The 16,649-nt window shown below is 43.9% G+C and overlaps 1 protein-coding gene across 1 annotated transcript; it reads left to right on the top strand.

Moving 5' to 3' along the window:
- Positions 1-910: 910 nt before the first annotated feature.
- On the top strand, positions 911-16,447 carry LOC119449947 (uncharacterized). Its single transcript, XM_037713253.2, has 7 exons — positions 911-1,253; positions 2,553-2,667; positions 9,668-9,810; positions 10,705-10,834; positions 12,104-12,252; positions 14,569-14,704; positions 16,197-16,447. Exons 1-7 carry the CDS (start codon positions 1,166-1,168, stop codon positions 16,336-16,338), a joined length of 903 nt encoding a protein of 300 aa, XP_037569181.1. The 5' UTR covers positions 911-1,165; the 3' UTR covers positions 16,339-16,447.
- The last annotated feature ends 202 nt before the right edge of the window (positions 16,448-16,649 follow it).

The following is a 16,649-nucleotide window of genomic DNA, read 5'->3' as shown; positions in this document are numbered from 1 at the left end:
GTGCAGGTTCACACGCACTAACACAGCTGGTATTAAGCTGAGGCGCTGGGTGTTTTCACTGGAAAGCTTAGTAAAGTAAGCAAATCTCCTCTGACGGCTTGGGCAATGTAAACATTGGCCAGGTTGCGAATGTATCTATAGATTAAGGGGTATTGGCGCATAATGCCAATGCTGCATGCACACGAAGAAGAGACCATCTTTAGCCGTCTCTTTCAATTTAATTTCGGCGTTCATTTGGAGGTGTTGTTGTCGGCTCGTGTACCGAGTGTTCGAAATCAGTGCCCTCACTCTCGCAAGAACGTTCATCAGCTTGCAGCAATGAACAGCTATCGTTGAAAGATAAGGAGCCACCGCCAGCACTCGACGCGCAAGCGTCGAGCTGTGCTTCCAACGAGCCACATTTACCGATATGGATACTGCGTCATGATAGGATAGGAATAAACTTTATTTGTCCAACGGTTATGGCTGTTGGTGCCCGGGGCTATGCTGCCAGGGGTCCATCGCCGGAGAAAAATCTTCCGAGATCCTCGGCAATGGCCCTGGCGATAGAGCAGATGCATATAAAACAGAACGCAATGTTGAGTCCCGGTGTGTGTGGGGCTTTTCGATGCCCAAAATTAAACTGCTCATGAGCAGGAACGCATGCTTTGTCTCAGAAAGTCACACATAGCGCAACTCCATACTTTGGTGCGCTGAACAGAAGATGAATGTGTGTAATAAGCCTTCTACCACTGTGCTACAACAATAAAATGTAGCTTAGGACGACTAACAAGAATCACCCCATATTTTTTTTATTCGATGAACTTTTTTTTACATTCTTCTGCAACCACTATTATACCACGTGTACAATCAATATATTAAACGTAGTACAATAGTTCACGTTGGTTACAATATTTTTTACACATTGAAGCTACTGCGTCGAAAATCACGGAAGAGCTGAGCTGCCAGCGCCGTCGATATCAACATGGTCAGAAAAATCGAAGGCGCATCAACATAAACATCGTCAGAAAAACCTAGCCCAACGCAGTTCTTAGGATTTTCAGGCATATTTCACCACGCTAGATGTAACAGCATTGCAAACAAGTGTGGCCGAGCTTGTGCACAAACGCTAGTGAGATAAAATTTCCCCACATTTTGCCTCCTGTCATTAGCGCTAAAGGTAGAGATGCGGTTCGGATTACCTGCTTACCTGCTACTGGTGGTGTGCTCAATCAGCGCGGAAAGCGATCAGATCCGAAGACGACCCTTCGCCTGTGAGTTTTTCCGGACATCATTCTGAATTTTGCTGCGCCGTGACTATCGTCTCAAAGATAAGCGTTTATGCAGATTCCAAGGCCTACGCGCACAAAGGCAGTTACGCAGAAGTGTGTACCATACCAGAAAGTTGAATGGACCGATAGATCTGAACTTTACCATCTACACCACAACAATCGTCAGTGATGTCACTCATTGAAACATATTTATATATATATATATATATATATATATATATATATATATATATATATGCACCCTCATGCCCTCATCGAAATTCGACCGCATTTCGATGAGGGCGAAATGCGAAAACGCCCCACCCGTGTCCCGTGCTTTGGTGGTGCGTGAAAGATCCGCAAAAAAAAATTTTTTTAATCCGGAGCCCCCTACTACGGCGTGCCACATAATTAAATTGTGGTTTTGGCACAATTGTGGTTTTGGCAGAATTGTGGTAAATTGTGGTTTTGGCAGAATTCAATTCAATTAAAATAAAACACGAACTAAATGAAAAAGAAGGCAGAAAGCGCTTATTTGCCTTGTAAGTACACGTTTGCGTGCATGTGACAGCGTCCACTCCCGGATTTAGGGGTCACAACACATCGCGCCTTTATGGAATGACGGGCCAAATGCGCCCTGACGCGCTCGGTTTATTGCTGTGTGCCCCTTGCGGTGCAGTTGAACAGATAAAGAGAACGCGAATTGCGCATGTGTAGGACGGTCAGTGAGCAGCGGATCCGTTCAGCGAACGTCGCGCTCCGCCTTCTTGCACGGTGAGCGGAACGCCGGAAGCACGATGGAGGAAAGGGGACCGGGGGAGGTGGTATACTCTCTAGCCATCTCACCCAGCGGCCGTATCAAAGCGAAGCTTTGTTTGCCTCCTCTTCCTCCGGCTTTCGCGTTTCGGTGGTGTGTCGTCCCGAGTGACCTAGTAATAGCGAGAGCAGGAGCGGTAATTCCGCATTAATATACATACGCCGTCTTGTCTTCTGTGATTGTTTCAAGGCTGCTACGGATTACTTGATTGATTGAAAACGCAAACGTGTACAGCCGGCTTAACTCGACTGGGAACAGCGACCCGAACGTTTACGTATGTCCCGAGCATGGATGGAGAGTAGGATACCAGGAAGGAGCATGACCCAGCACTCCTTAACTTTATCCTTCGATTTACCATAGATGGTTGTACCTCTCTCTCTCTCTCTCTTTCTCTTTTTGTGTGTGTGTGTGTGTGCGTGCGTGGGCACGTGTGTGTGTGTGTCTGTGTGTGTTAGTCATATAGCGGGGAAGTTCTTTTCACGCAGCACCCGCAACAGGCTGTCTCGAGAACCGGCTTCTTCGGCTGCGGCTGGAGTGCGAAGGTTCGCTCGACGACGTGGCACGACTCAGGATGAAAAAGGACCAATCGGAATCGTGTCGGTGAGTTTCCATTAAAGAAGCAGGCGTGAAATTGGCATGCGGATTGAAAGCTTATCAAATTGTGGGGTTTAACGTCCCAGAGCCACACACAGGCTATGAGGGACGACGTAGTGGAGTGGCTTTGGACTAATGTCGACCTCCTGATACCCGCCAGGGTGGCTCAGTCAGCTAAGGCGTTGCGCTGCTGAGCACGAGGTCGCGGGATCGAATCCCGGCCCCGGCGGCCGAATTTCGATGGAGGCGAAATGCGAAAACGCCCGTGTGCTTGCGTTGTAGTGCACGTTAAAGAACCCCAGGTGGTCAAAATTAATCCGGAGCCCTCCACTACGGCGTGCCTCATAATCAGAACTGGTTTTGGCACGTAAAACCCCAGAAAGAAGAAGAAGAAGACCTCCTGATGCTTTATTAAAATGCATACAAATCTAAGCACGCGAACGTTTCTGCATCACGCGCCCCATCGCACGGTAAAGAACCCCAGGTGGTCAAAATTTCCGGAGTCCCCCACTACGGCGTGCCTCATAATCAGAACTGGTTTTGGCACGTAAAACCCCATAATTCAATTCAATTCCCCATCACAAGGCCACCGCCACCTCGTGTTGAGCAGCAGAACGCCATAACCACTGAGCCGCCTTGACAGGTACGGCGGGTCGTGCGGTTTTGGTAAGTTTGCGCACCTTGGCGAAAGAATACTCTTAATCCAGGAAATTTCTATTTGGGCATAATAATTATTGAGATACAGAGCTATCACATATGATATCCCTGACTGCACCTCTAGCTCTATTTGAAATGTGACATTAAGCGAAGTTCAAATAGAGATTCAAATTTGAATAGACATTCAAATAGAGAGGTGCAGTCGGGGATATCATATGTGATAGCTCTGTATCTCAATAATTATTATGTCCAAATAGAAATTTCCCGGATTAAGAGTATTCTTTCGCCAAGGTGCGCAAACTTACCAAATCTGTACAACCCACCGTACATGTCAAGGCGGCTCAGTGGGTATGGCGTTCTGCTGCTGAGCACGAGGTGGCGGCGGCCTTCTGATGGGGGCGTGATGCAGAAACGTTCGCGTGCTTAGATTTGCATGCATTGTTTTTTGCCAGTCAGCCTCTATAGTCTGTAAAGGAGTACGTTTATCGAGGTCAATCACTCACAGGGGACCCTGATCATGAGAAAGAAATTTACGTAAGAATAAAATTGGTTTGGAGTGCTTACGGCAGGCATTACCAAATCCGGACTGGAAGCTTACCACTGTCGTTGAAAAGAAAAGTGTACAATCATTGCATTATACCGGTGCTAGCATATGGGTAACAAACTTGGAGGTAACAAAGAAGCTCGAGAACAAGTTAAGGAGCGCACAAAGAGCGACGAAACGAAAAATGTTAGGCCTAACGTTAAGAGACAGGAAGAGAGCGGTGTGGATCAGAGAGCAAACGGGGATAGCCGATATTCTAATTGACATTAAGAGGAAAAAATGGAGCTGGGCAGGCCATGTAATGCGTAACATGGATAACCGGTGGACCATTAGAGTTACAGAATGGATCCCAAGAGAAGGGAAGCGCAGTCGAGGACGGCAGAAAACTAGGTGGGGTGATGAAGTTAGGAAATTCGCAGGCACAAGTTGGAATCAGCTAGCGCAAGAGAGGGGTATTTGGAGATCACAGGGAGAGGCGTTCGTCCTGCAGTGGACATAAATATAGGCTGATGATAATGATGATGATGATGTGATGATGATGATGATTAAGCGAAGTGTATTGAAACACACGGGAAAAGAAATCCTCCAAGTCACATTCATGAATCAAAACTGCCTGATATTAGGAGCTTTTATTGCCGAACACACCATCCAGATGATAACATAAGACCACCCACAGGCGCCGCAGATGCAGCAGGGCTACAGACTTGATAAGCAGACTTGATATGTAACAAAAACTAATAAAAATTAAATAGCAAGTCTAAGAACACAAGGCTCAAGTCAAAAGCGCACTCATTCGCCATTGGCTCATCCAAGACCGTTCTCTACAGGGAATGCGTAGGAACACTGTATCACTGTAAGGCTTCCAGTCAGATATAAAACCGCCAGCTTATAATGTTGTATATGACACCTCTGGCTACCGTTCCTTCAGGGCTAAAGAAAGGCACATATATTTCTTTTTGTGACAGGGTGCTGAAAAGGAAAAAAAAATGTTTGGAGGACCTCTCGCGTGTTCCAAAATACATGACGATTAGAAGTCCCACGCCCACGGACAGCACGCCCAAAACAGCAAGTTTCACTTGCTGTTTTGCTTCGCTAAATAAATTTGAAGAAAAAAAAACAGTTTTGATCAATACGTACCGTGGGACAAGTAAATCGATTAGGTCATTTGTGCTAACCGTATATTGTGACCAAAACGCGAATAATGTCATGGTGAGTGTGTGCATTGGTATACTTTTACACCATTGATGAAGACATTAGTGAGGTATATGATGTGTTAGAAGTCCCATAATATCACGTGCTTCAAATAGGAAGAACCAAAACATTTTGAAAACAGTGCAGTATAAAGAATAACGCATATTTTGCATATATATTAAGCAGCGGCAGTAGACATCCCTAAATGCGTGATAACCAGTGAATGACTAAATAATTAGCCAAGGTGCTCTTTAATCATCTCTTTATTTAGCTCTTATCGATACTAACTTTTTATCCTCATGTTTTTACCTCATTTTATATATCGCCTATTTTTCGTTGTATATATGCATGCCATATCGGTCATCTCCACTGTCATATACATATGCACCTTGAAGGTAAAAAGAAATGAATTAACATTTTAGGTCACATGTTGCAATTCTGGAAGCTGGTCAGTGCCGAATTCAGGTGTCTCAAGCTTCGGTTCAAGCACCAACAGCGCTGGTACTATAACAGCGCCGCACATAGGCTCAAGTGAGAGACACCGGAAAGCGACAAGCTTCAGTTTCTTGACATGTGGTTGATGTTCAAATATCATATATGCTGGAAGTACGCCCCTAGGTGCATGACGTAATAAATTGTAATGATTAAAGTAATTCAGTAATTACTTGTGAAGATGTTTGGATCGAACTAAAAAACTACTTCCTTAACATACACAACAAAAACCTAATAAGTGGTTGCATATATCGCTCACCTTCTTCATAAGCAATACATTTCTTTGTTGCTTTCCATAATTTTATGGGAATCTTAGCAAATGAAAACAAAAATGTGATAATTATAGGTGACAGCAACATTAACCTCGCTGACAGCTCCTATTCTAAGGCTTTACATTATTCTGATTCTTTTAACAGCTTTCGCTATGAATGTTTAATTAAGATAGTGACACGATGTGCTAACCACCCCATAGATACATTAATTGACCATGCACTGCCAAATTTGGCATATCCACCAGATATAGGTGTTCTAATGACCGACATAACTGATTATTATCTTACATTCTTTAATTTTCACTATACTCATGGCTCTGATAAAAAAACGTGCTCGAAATTTATACTAGACAAACAATAATTTCTTGAAGCCGTGTCTAATCTTGACTGTTCCTCATTTTAGCGACAAAGGATCCATAAATAACATTTTCACTCTTTCTCTGTATGCTTAAATCCTATTTTGATCGTCATTCCCACCAAGTTAAATGTAAAAAGAAATTTGTGTCGCCTCAGAATCTGTGAATAACGGATAAACTCCAAGCTTTAATGCGCAAGAAGAATAATCTTACAAGAAAACTAAACGACAGTCATTTAACGAGAATTGGGCCATTCAAAGAAATTTTCTAAACAGCTTTCTACCAAATTGAAATAAAAAGATAAAAAAATATGGTATGAAAGGAAATTTTTGGAATGCGGTAAAAACGTAAGCAACAAATTGGAAATTGTGAAGTCTTAAATAGGACAAATAGTCGCGAAACAGTAACAGAAATTGCTCATCAGGGCATGGTGTTAAATAACGTCGTTGAAATAGCTAATGTGTTCGCTGATTTCTTCTTAAGCCGTGAACTACAGGCCCCTGCGCATGACAATCCCATGCGCCACCACATGTCAGAGTCTTTCTTTTTGTTTACAACCACAACCCAGGAAGTTCAAAATGTTATAAACAACATGAACATAACCGGTGCCGGCATTGATAAATTACACCCTTCTTAATAAAAATAATTGCACCCTTATTAACTGATATCCTTGTGGACATAATCAACATCATGTCTAAATCGGGCAGCTTCCCGCAGGAACTTAAGCAAGGCAAGATAACTCCAATTTTTAAGAAAGGTGACCACTCTTAAATAGCTAATTATCGCCCCCTCTGTTTACTACCTTTTTTAGCAAAGTAATTGAAAAGGTTATTGAAAAGCGCTTAACTAGTTACCTTGCAAAATTTAACATTCTCTCATCATTCCAATACGTTTTTCGCCCGGGTTACTCGGCCGAGCTTGCTCTTGTTGTGCTAACCGATCAAGTAAAGCTCGCTATCGATTAGCGTAATTATGCAGCTTCTGTCTTTGAGAACTTAACGAAAGCGTTTGCAAAAATAAATCATCATATCTTATTTTATCAGCTTGAATCATTAGCAATTACCGGCCCAGTACTACTGTTAGTACAAAATTACCTAACAGACAAAATGCAGGTAGTAACTATTTCAGGTGTTTATTCTAAAAGCATGTTCATTAATGCTGGCTCAGGGTTCCATACTGGGTCTGCTTTTATTTTTAATATATGTCAATGACCTGCCTAACTGCCTTTCTTCTTCGAAATGAATACTTTATGCAGACGCTACTACTATCATCGACTGGTGGTAAATATCTTACAACTCTAATATCTAAACTTAATGACAATTTGTACAGCCCGCTGGAGTGGTGCCATACTAACCAGCTACAGATAAACTCATCAAAAACAAAATTGTTCTATTCCCTTGCCACCAACGAACACTTCACCCAATTCCTATGATTTTTCTTGTGGCTAGTCGTATATACTTGCAAGTTTTTCCTGTAATTATCTTCATGTATAACTTGACAAAGCTTAAATTTATTGAGAAAATATCTAAAGTAAAAGAGAAGGTTACTCACAGGATCAGGGTGCTTCTAAAAACACGAAACATAGTCAACCATCAAACATTACTATTTTTATACTTTTTCCCTTTTTTAAGTGCACTGGCTCCATTGGCATAGCATAGAAGAATAAACACGAAGTACGTGGAATCACCTTCTATTTTACTGTATATATATATATATATATATATATATATATATATGAGAGCTTTTTCAATGACTGTTGTGACGAAAGCAGTCAAGTTTCAAATCAGTGCATTCACAATACACATATGAAGATTATACATTTTTAGGAGCACGACCGAAAGCAAAAACTGCGAGATGTTCTCGTATCAGAATTAGGTAAAGCAAATTTTCAGTACGTACAGCAATGAATTGAGGTTAGTAAAAGAGCTTATTATTGAATGAATACATGTGGTTAAAAAAGTGCACAGACAAGAATATCAACTGTAACGCAGGTGTTTCAAGAAGTAAATATTCATACTTAGTAGAGCGATGAAATTAAGTGCGGTCTTATAGATTATCTAAACTGCTTAACGGTAACATTGTTAGGCCCAATAATAGTGGCCATCAGCTCAGGTCGCGCGTTTCAGACTCTAGTTTTGTCGATTATTTTGTGCAAAAAACTTCGCAGTATTATGCTGCGCATTAGAACCGGTTTCTGTCAGCGTTCAGCTAGCGGTTGGGAGTTCGATCAAAACTATGTCGCAGGTTAGCTTTCGATGGTCACGTAATACTTCTCTTTAACCCTAATTTCTTGAAGGTACCTAATTACTATGTAACCGCACATGGTGACAAAAAGTATTGCGGATCCAACGCACTTGGCATCAACGTTAAGCGAAGTTTTCTTGAAATCTTTCAATCAAATGTTATGCACAGAAATACATGATACGTGCAATTTCATTTCATGTCCAACTGCATGCAAGGAATTGTACGCGTTCTTGCCCATCCCATACGTTTTCTGTTATTTGGCTTCGTGGTAAAGCGCATGCAACTGTTCGTCTTCTAGAACGCGTTTTGAAGAATTCTGATTACGTATCGCCCGAAAAGACGCGGTGACTCGCAACACTCTACCACGTCACCCCCGCGACGTCTGATTACACTGTATCGTGGATCGGCTAGGTTTTCAGTAAACTATTTCTGGCAACATCTAACTGTACTAAGCGACAAATCGACCGAGTAGACACGCCAGACCCCACGATTGAAGCCATAGAAAGCTTCGCTATAACAAAGGAATTATGCGCTCGAAGGCATATAATGCTTGCAGTGATAATATTTAGGTACAGCTTGTCATTTCATTGCGTAATCCCGTAGAGAATGGTGCCGGTAACTGGCACAGCTGTAGAGGTAGCACAGATGGCCACTTATAAGACGGTTCATTATATGTGTGCTTTCTTGCACGGCAAAACAGTAGCAGCAGTAGACGGTCAGCAATGTCCAGGAGGATTCACAAAAAAAGCAAGACGAAAAGGCCAATTCAGTCGCAGCAGCATACCGGTCAAAGTACAAGCAAACGTAACACAATTTGCCATGCGTGTCTACTCACCTACCCTAACGCTACTGCAAGCAGACTGAGCCGGGATTCCTTTCACTTGAGTTACGTTTGTTAAAGTTGCTTCAGGTATGCTTCGGTTCCGGCGCAAATAAGCGAATCGCCGTCAGACATGGCGCCCATTTTGCACGCACTTACTACTCTATTTAGCACACAGCAGTCATGCACGCCACTGACTGCATCTAATTATAGTCCCAATTAAGTCGCTGAAGCTGAGATATCTACTTAAGATTGCTGAGGCGCATTGACAACGAGGACAAGGGAGTGGACACACACGAGCGCTCGCATGTGTCCATTTGCTTGTCCTTGTCGTCAATGACCTCGAGTATGTCTTGCCAACAAGTCCGTTTGTCAATGTTTGTGAGATATTTGCGATAAGCTGGTTACAGTGGGAACTTTTTACTTGCAGAAAACTTCGCAAGTACATAACGTGCATCGACATGGCGCTAACGTCAACAAAGTGTCGGAGAGACCGCTACGTTTTTGGTCGTGAAGTTGAACGCCGCAAACGCCAAGTGGGGACCTACAATTGGGACTGCAATTTACAAATGCGTAAGCGTAAGCTCTTCTGGGTTATCTTAGATCTGTCATCGTTAATTATCTGTGAGTAGTGCAAGTGATAACGTGAAGAAATTAGACACGTCCTTTTGCATGTCTTCGTTGCCACCTGCTGCTTGCTATGCGTATTTTGACTGTCCTGCAATGCAAGCTTTTTCGAGCCTCTTTCGTGTAATAATATCCATAGAAGATGCCTGGAAGGATTGAAAGGACCTTGTTTGCTGGCCGTAAGGCACAACAAGTTTCCTGCGAGCGGAATTCGGTGTTTACGAAACTCATCACGCGTTTCTCTTGAGCGAGGAAGGCAACAGTAATTGCGCAGAGCGGAAATTGGTTCAAACAAAATAAACCTGCATCATGTTATCAGCGCGCACTTTGGATTGCTGCTCAGAGTAGTACAAATGGCGCTATACTTCTGGGTTCATCTGCATATATGAAACTTGTCTTACCAAAGTGCCGTCTGTGATTGCCCATCAGCGCGGCAATCATTTCGTGGTCGCTGCAATCGCTATAATGAGTGGCGGGCGTCGGAGCGCACGATATATCAAGGGTGTGATCATCGAAACGAGTTTCATGAATACGGGCTCTGATGCCTAAAGCTGTGTTCGAAAGAAAGGACAATTGCGCAAAATAATCTTACATCCAGAGTATGTTTATTATACGTGACCACGCAGTGTTCTTAGTACGGTCAGTAAGAACGCGCTATGGGGATCTTCGAAGTTACAATCTTAATCGAGAACATTTGGCAAATGCAAAGGAGCGCCCCAGAAAATATTAAATACCCTTTTTTATACACTCTATTTAAATTTAAATTTAAAGAATATTTCTGTGAGCACGCCCAATAAATTGCAATCACGTGTATGATGCTGATACCATCTCGATTTCCAGAAAACTACGACTACGTCATGTGCGACAGCAAAACGCTCCTGAATCGCCACCTTGCTTGCGGCACCACTTTCGACAGGTCGATTGTCAATCTAAACTTCGAGCTTGATGAGGACAAAGAAAAACTCTGCAGGTATCGTGAACGCTGTGTTTCCTTTATGGTATTCGTTAAGGTTTGTAATATCGATGAATGATTAATAGATTAATCGAATAAATGTATCCCTCAAAACGATTAATCTTCATCGATGTCCACCTTTCATTTATTCCACTTAATCGATTAGATCTGTTCGATTAATCGTTTTCGAGAGTTTGACAGGAGTGGCGCGAAAATGTTGAAATCGTACTGGAATGGCAGCGCACGAGCACTGATTGTGCGGCTGTGGTAGAGCGACTGTCGACTGTTTTTCCTACATATATATAGTCCCGAGTGATGCCGAGCCGAGCGCTTCCCTTCTCTTCCCCGACACCGCACACGCCACCACGGCGCCCGAAACCGGAGGCTTGAAATGCCCTCGCAATTCAAGGCATACCATAGCAATCGCTGATCGTCGTGCCACTCCCAGTCCACAAAAGGCTTGGCAAAGGATGAGCACCGGTTTAGAGCACGTATTTGACATAGCGATGGAGTTCATCTCGATTCCAGCAAATCTATAGCATCCGAGCATCTATTCTCGCATGCTGGTCGTGAGGTCATTCAAAGAAGGTGTCAGTTTCACCCAAAACATCCTATAGCCAATTGTCATTCCTTCGCTCAGTAGAAAAGAGCGAGTGGTTTAAAATCCCAAACCAGTAATTTGATTTTCTCCTGTGCATATCGAAATTCCTTGCATATTTTAGTTGGACTTCACCTTTCACCTGTGCCACTTTTCTTATTTCTTGTTTTACTGTGCTGTACAGGGATTCACTAGTGCCATGTGTCTTATTTAATTCAGAATTATGTGCCATTTTATGGCACTTAATGTATATTGTTTATATACAACTTATATTGTTTATATTTTCAAAAGCCACTAGTGTCAACTATATTTAGTCTTTCACAAGTTAAACATAATTCTTTATCAGACGTGTATACACTTGTGTGTCAAAATTTGTTCCACCTCTGAAACACTCAAATAGGGTACTACAATAGTAAATTATTTCGATTAATCGATAAAAAACCCTGAATCGAAAGCGATTAATCGCTTAGAGACTAAAATGATGAAAGAATATCCGTTAATCGACTAAAAAAATTAATCGACCACCCTATAGGGATGGGCTATTCATCTATAGTATTCGTGTGTCGCACGAGAACGTATAGAGCAGAATCGATAACGCCAAATAACCATGCTACACTTACGCGGTCCGAGCAGAGCACCCCGAATAACCTCTCTGTGCTCATCTGTTCTGACCTTCATTTCAAGAGCAGCTCGTTGACGGACTACAAGCACTGCGTAACACCTCTGATAAAGAACGACGCGTGCTCTGGCAACAAAAACCTCATTTCAAGATTACTTCACTTCTCAAGAGCTGTGGTGGGAGAATATCAAACATCTTGCAAGACGATAGCCATGAAACGTAAGTCCTTTTAAATCTCATTACACAAGCGTGTCACGATCATATTAAACAATCCCCCCCCCCCCGCGCGAATCGCTCATAATCCTATGCACAGATCAGGAATCGAGCGGCGTCTTTTGATGACAAGGGAAGCCGCTCGGTTGCTCCGCTTGTGTACTTCAAACAGGAGCGGGGGAAATTGTTCCACTCGGCCCACTCCCGGGCTTCTAGCTCAGCGCACCCGAAGTTCAGTCCTTATTTCGTTGAGTTCTGAGAAGCGCCCATTTACGTAACACCATCTCACCTTTAATAATTCGTGCAGAAAGGAACCTGCGGATACATGAAATGTCTTTGTTTATAATAGATATAAGAGAGTTGCGAAGGACAGCCCCGTATAGAATCAAACTACAGCTTTCGACTGGCACAAATATTTTCGATTGTCAGAGCGGATTATCCTTGGCAGGCCGCTTTCGCTAATATAATATTCGCTATCACGGTGCGCACCGAACTGTTACGAACAAATATTATTGCGATAGCAATTATATGGACACTTCAACCGGATTTCTGCCGTCGCCGTCGCCGTGAGGTTCCCTATAGATAAAATCTTCGCCGCGCGCCGTATGCCCGAGCGGAAGCGTGCGGGGACGCGCGCTATCACGGAGAGCGCACGCACTCAATCACCCACGCGCAAGCAAGGAAGCGGGAAGCCAGCGCCGGAGGGAGCGCTGGGGGGGGGGGGGGGGGGTCGCACTTCTACTCTGCCAACAACCGCGCTCGTCGCTCGCCCGCGCCATCTCTTATCTCCACACGGCTCTGACCTTTATGCGCCGTGCATTCGCCGCTCAGTTTCCGTTGAAGCGATAGACCGCACGTATCTTCGCCCGCTGCGGCGTATGCGCTCGCTGCCAGCGCTTTGACAGTCGTTGTCTGCAGTCGTTCAGTGTGATCTATTCATGTTTGTTTGTGCGCGCTCACACCACGCTTGTTCATTCAGTTAGTAATAGTCGGGCCACATTTTCCAACGCACGCTACACATGCAATGCTGCCCGGATCGGCAGTGCAGCACTACAGGTGTGTCCCTTCGCACGCGCTGGCCACGGGAAGCGCTTCTCATCAACACCCCCGTTTCACACGCACCTTCTCGTGGTCATCGAGTTTCTCTTCATGTCGGTCTACTTACGCCACAGCACACCTGTTTACTTAATCAGCTCATGTTTACTACAATTCATATTGCTACCAAAGCCGCTCACCTTACTTCGTATGACATTACTGTGTTGCTATCACATTCATTGCTTCGCCCTTAGGGCGAAACTGTGACATTTTTATTGACAGTGCTAATCTCGAAAGTGAGAGTTGAAGATATCGACAACCGGTTGGCCTAGTGGCGCAAGACCCTTTTGCTTTATTATCTGATGATCAGTGACGAACAGTGTTTGACGAAACTTTGTGACAAGTTCGCAAGAACTAGCGCCACTTGTTAAAACTACGACGACAAGAAATCTGTAAATACTTCTTTTTTTTTCTTCACTCAAAAGAATAAATAAACTTTATTTAAAGTGCCGGCACTTTGCTTTTAGTGGCCTCAGGTGTCGGCTCGAAGTCCTTGGACTCGGGCGGCATCTTCGGCTTGCCGGACGGCCCAGAGCTGATCTTCCAGCTCCCAACTTTTCAGGGCCGCCTCCCAGCGGCGGCGGCGACGCCGACGGAGAAGGTCCCCGGCGGCCCAACAGCAGCCGGGGCAACGGCGGGAATGAGCGAGCTCGAGGCTTCCTTTAATCTATTAACGCCTGCCGTTATGGGCGCACTCAAATGTATTTTCTGTCTCTTGCTTCTGCCAAATAAAGGTGCAAGCACCCAGTCAAGCTGCAACTTAGCTTTTTGTGATTGTCCTAGCATTCTTCTGTTTCGATACAAAAGAAATGCTGAAATAAATTTTCACTTGAATTGACTTGAGGGCAGCCGGTGCTGTGGCGAAATTTGCAACGTCCTGTTTCCAAGCCCTCGTTCCCAATGGCAATGTTTCGTTTCGTTGCGTAGGCAGAAAGCACTACTCTAGTTATGCTACTTCGTCAACACACAAGGCCAGGTAACCAAGATGGGGCTGATATAGAGTGCGATAGTTCGTACTGCCTGCGTCGGCGCGCGCTTTTCCTATACGTAAAGTATAGTCGCTGCGCCGAGAGGCAACGCTTTCGTTCATGTCTGTACCCGCTTATGCGCTTATGCTCATGTAGTGGAGTTTTCGCACACATCATATGATGTGGAGCAGTGCACGTGACCTTCTTGAACTGTGCAGCCTAGCAGAATTTGAAGCAAAATGTCTGACATTTCTTGCAGACATGATGGAAGCTCGTCAAGTTGAAGACACTGCGTGTCTCCCTGAGGACCTGAGAGAGAAAGTGCTTACCTGCCAGCAGAGCGCCTACCGCACTATCCGCGCACGGGATGTCCACAGCGAGACAGACATTTGCGAGTGAGTTCAGCTCGATTACTCTCAATGTGAATCGTCCAGCCACCCCTTAGTCAGCGCCCATCCTGGCACGAACTATAATTTTGTAGTCCTGTCTTGGTGTAGAACATGCATTCTCCTCATTTTTTTTTCTTATTTCCAATATCTTTCTTTTCCCTCTGTTTGATCAGCTGGAGGAGCCTACCAGGTGATCCTACACCTTCACAAATCCTTTTCCTCATTTCGCCATGCCTCTCACTGCACGGCTCCCATGAGCAGGACTCGCTGATCTCTACTGCAGCTCACCAGGATCTTGCCTGGCCTACAAAAAATCACACAGGAGAACGATTTCCTTTCATCTTCAGGAACGAGAAAGTGGTCGTCATATTTTTACAGTTTTGTAACACAGTCCCCGTAGGTTTCAGCACAAACTGGCGGCTCGAACAAATGCATAAGATCAATTGAAACTGTACTGAGCCGAATGAAAACAGGTTTTCCTGTGAGCCACTCTCTGAACAATCCATCAGAGGGTTTTTTTTTTCTTTCTTTTTTTAAAGGGGGAAAAGATGGCTTCACTCATGTTATCTGGGCTTGGTAGAAACGGTGCGACAACTTGAAATTTACTTACCGTGGAGCATACAGACAGGGATATAAGTACCAATGAATTATTTTCAGAAATAAAGATTTCGGAGCATCAATCTCGGTCTTTATTGAACAACCCTCGTTAGCTTTAGTTATGACAATCCTTTCTTGTCATTAGTAAGCATAGTCCAATAAAGCGTGTGGTTGGGCGAGTTGGTTCATAATGCTTAAGAACAGATGCTGTGCCCAAGACAGACAAGGTGTCTGTTTTTGGCGCAGCATCTATTCTTAAGCATTAGAAATCGTGCATTCTCATCCTTGCCAGACAGCATACTGACTTGTTGTGTTGTTTCCGAAGCTTGCTTATAAAAAAAGACACAAGAAAAAAAGCATGAATTGTTGTCTTTCATCAAATTAAGCTGCAATTTCAGACAGCCGGGAAGGATATAGACTCAGCCATGTTACAAACTAGGGATTAGGTAATAGGTTTTCTAAATGTCTCTTTAAATGTATTTTCGACCTATCAGCAGGCTACTAGATTTCAGGCCATGCTAATCAGAAATCTGCCCCGGCTGTTGCCTCGCGGGCTTTTTTATTTTTTTATGTATAAGAAATTTGACCATAAAAGCGTAATGTTTATTCAGCGTTCCTTTACCTTTGCACTGTACGCACTCAGTGCAAATGATGCAGGAGGCGCATGATAAGGCTGTCTTATGAGGTTGTTAATTATAGAAACACTCACTAAATATATCAAAACTAGTGCACAACATTGCCAACCATCTGTGCAACTACCAGCGAAAGCTCCACTTCCCGACCTTTTCTACTGAGTCGTATATGATAGCTTGCAAACAATAAATACAGCAATGCACATAGAGTTGTATCATCGAGAGTGTAGTGAAATGCTCAGTCAACAAAGCATTATTACTGTTTCTAGGGAACTTGACCTCATGAAAGAATGCATCGACAACGCTCTCAAAGAAACCAGCTGCTCACGTGACATTTCCTCAATGCGGGTTGCAAATGACACGACGGCGGAATCGTACGCTCGATACAACGTCAAGTGCCGCAGGTTTTGACAAGAACTGATCGTCGCAAGCTGCGCCTGCTCGCCTGCCACACGCACTTGCTCCCTCACCGACACCTCCATTGACTCGCTAAAGCTCTTCCTCCATGACATGTAGGAAACAATAAACATCGCGAAAATGTTTGTTGCCTCATGTCCTTGTTACCGGGAACAACGGCCGCAGCCTATACAACGGAAATTCGGAAGGCAACAGTAGCGCGTATTTCTGAGTTTTTCTTTTTCACCGCAGCCACTACTCCCGATTTGTCACGTCACTAAACCACATGTGCATGCAGCAAACATCAACAGCGTTCAGAATGCGGC

Source organism: Dermacentor silvarum, chromosome 1 (assembly GCF_013339745.2).
Source record: "Dermacentor silvarum isolate Dsil-2018 chromosome 1, BIME_Dsil_1.4, whole genome shotgun sequence".
NCBI classification, from domain to species: domain Eukaryota; kingdom Metazoa; phylum Arthropoda; class Arachnida; order Ixodida; family Ixodidae; genus Dermacentor; species Dermacentor silvarum.
The sequence above is the reverse complement of the archived record's forward strand: the minus strand, read 5'-3'. Positions and strand labels throughout refer to the sequence as shown.

Excerpts from the sequence above, each read along its gene's own strand:
- LOC119449947 (XM_037713253.2), top strand. The coding sequence starts at position 1,166 with ATGCGGTTCGGATTACCTGCTTACCTGCTACTGGTGGTGTGCTCAATC. Across the intron at positions 1,254-2,552 it reads CCGAAGACGACCCTTCGCCT|CACCCGCAACAGGCTGTCTC; the intron begins GTGAGTTTTTCC and ends CTTTTCACGCAG. Across the intron at positions 14,705-16,196 it reads AGCGAGACAGACATTTGCGA|GGAACTTGACCTCATGAAAG; the intron begins GTGAGTTCAGCT and ends TACTGTTTCTAG.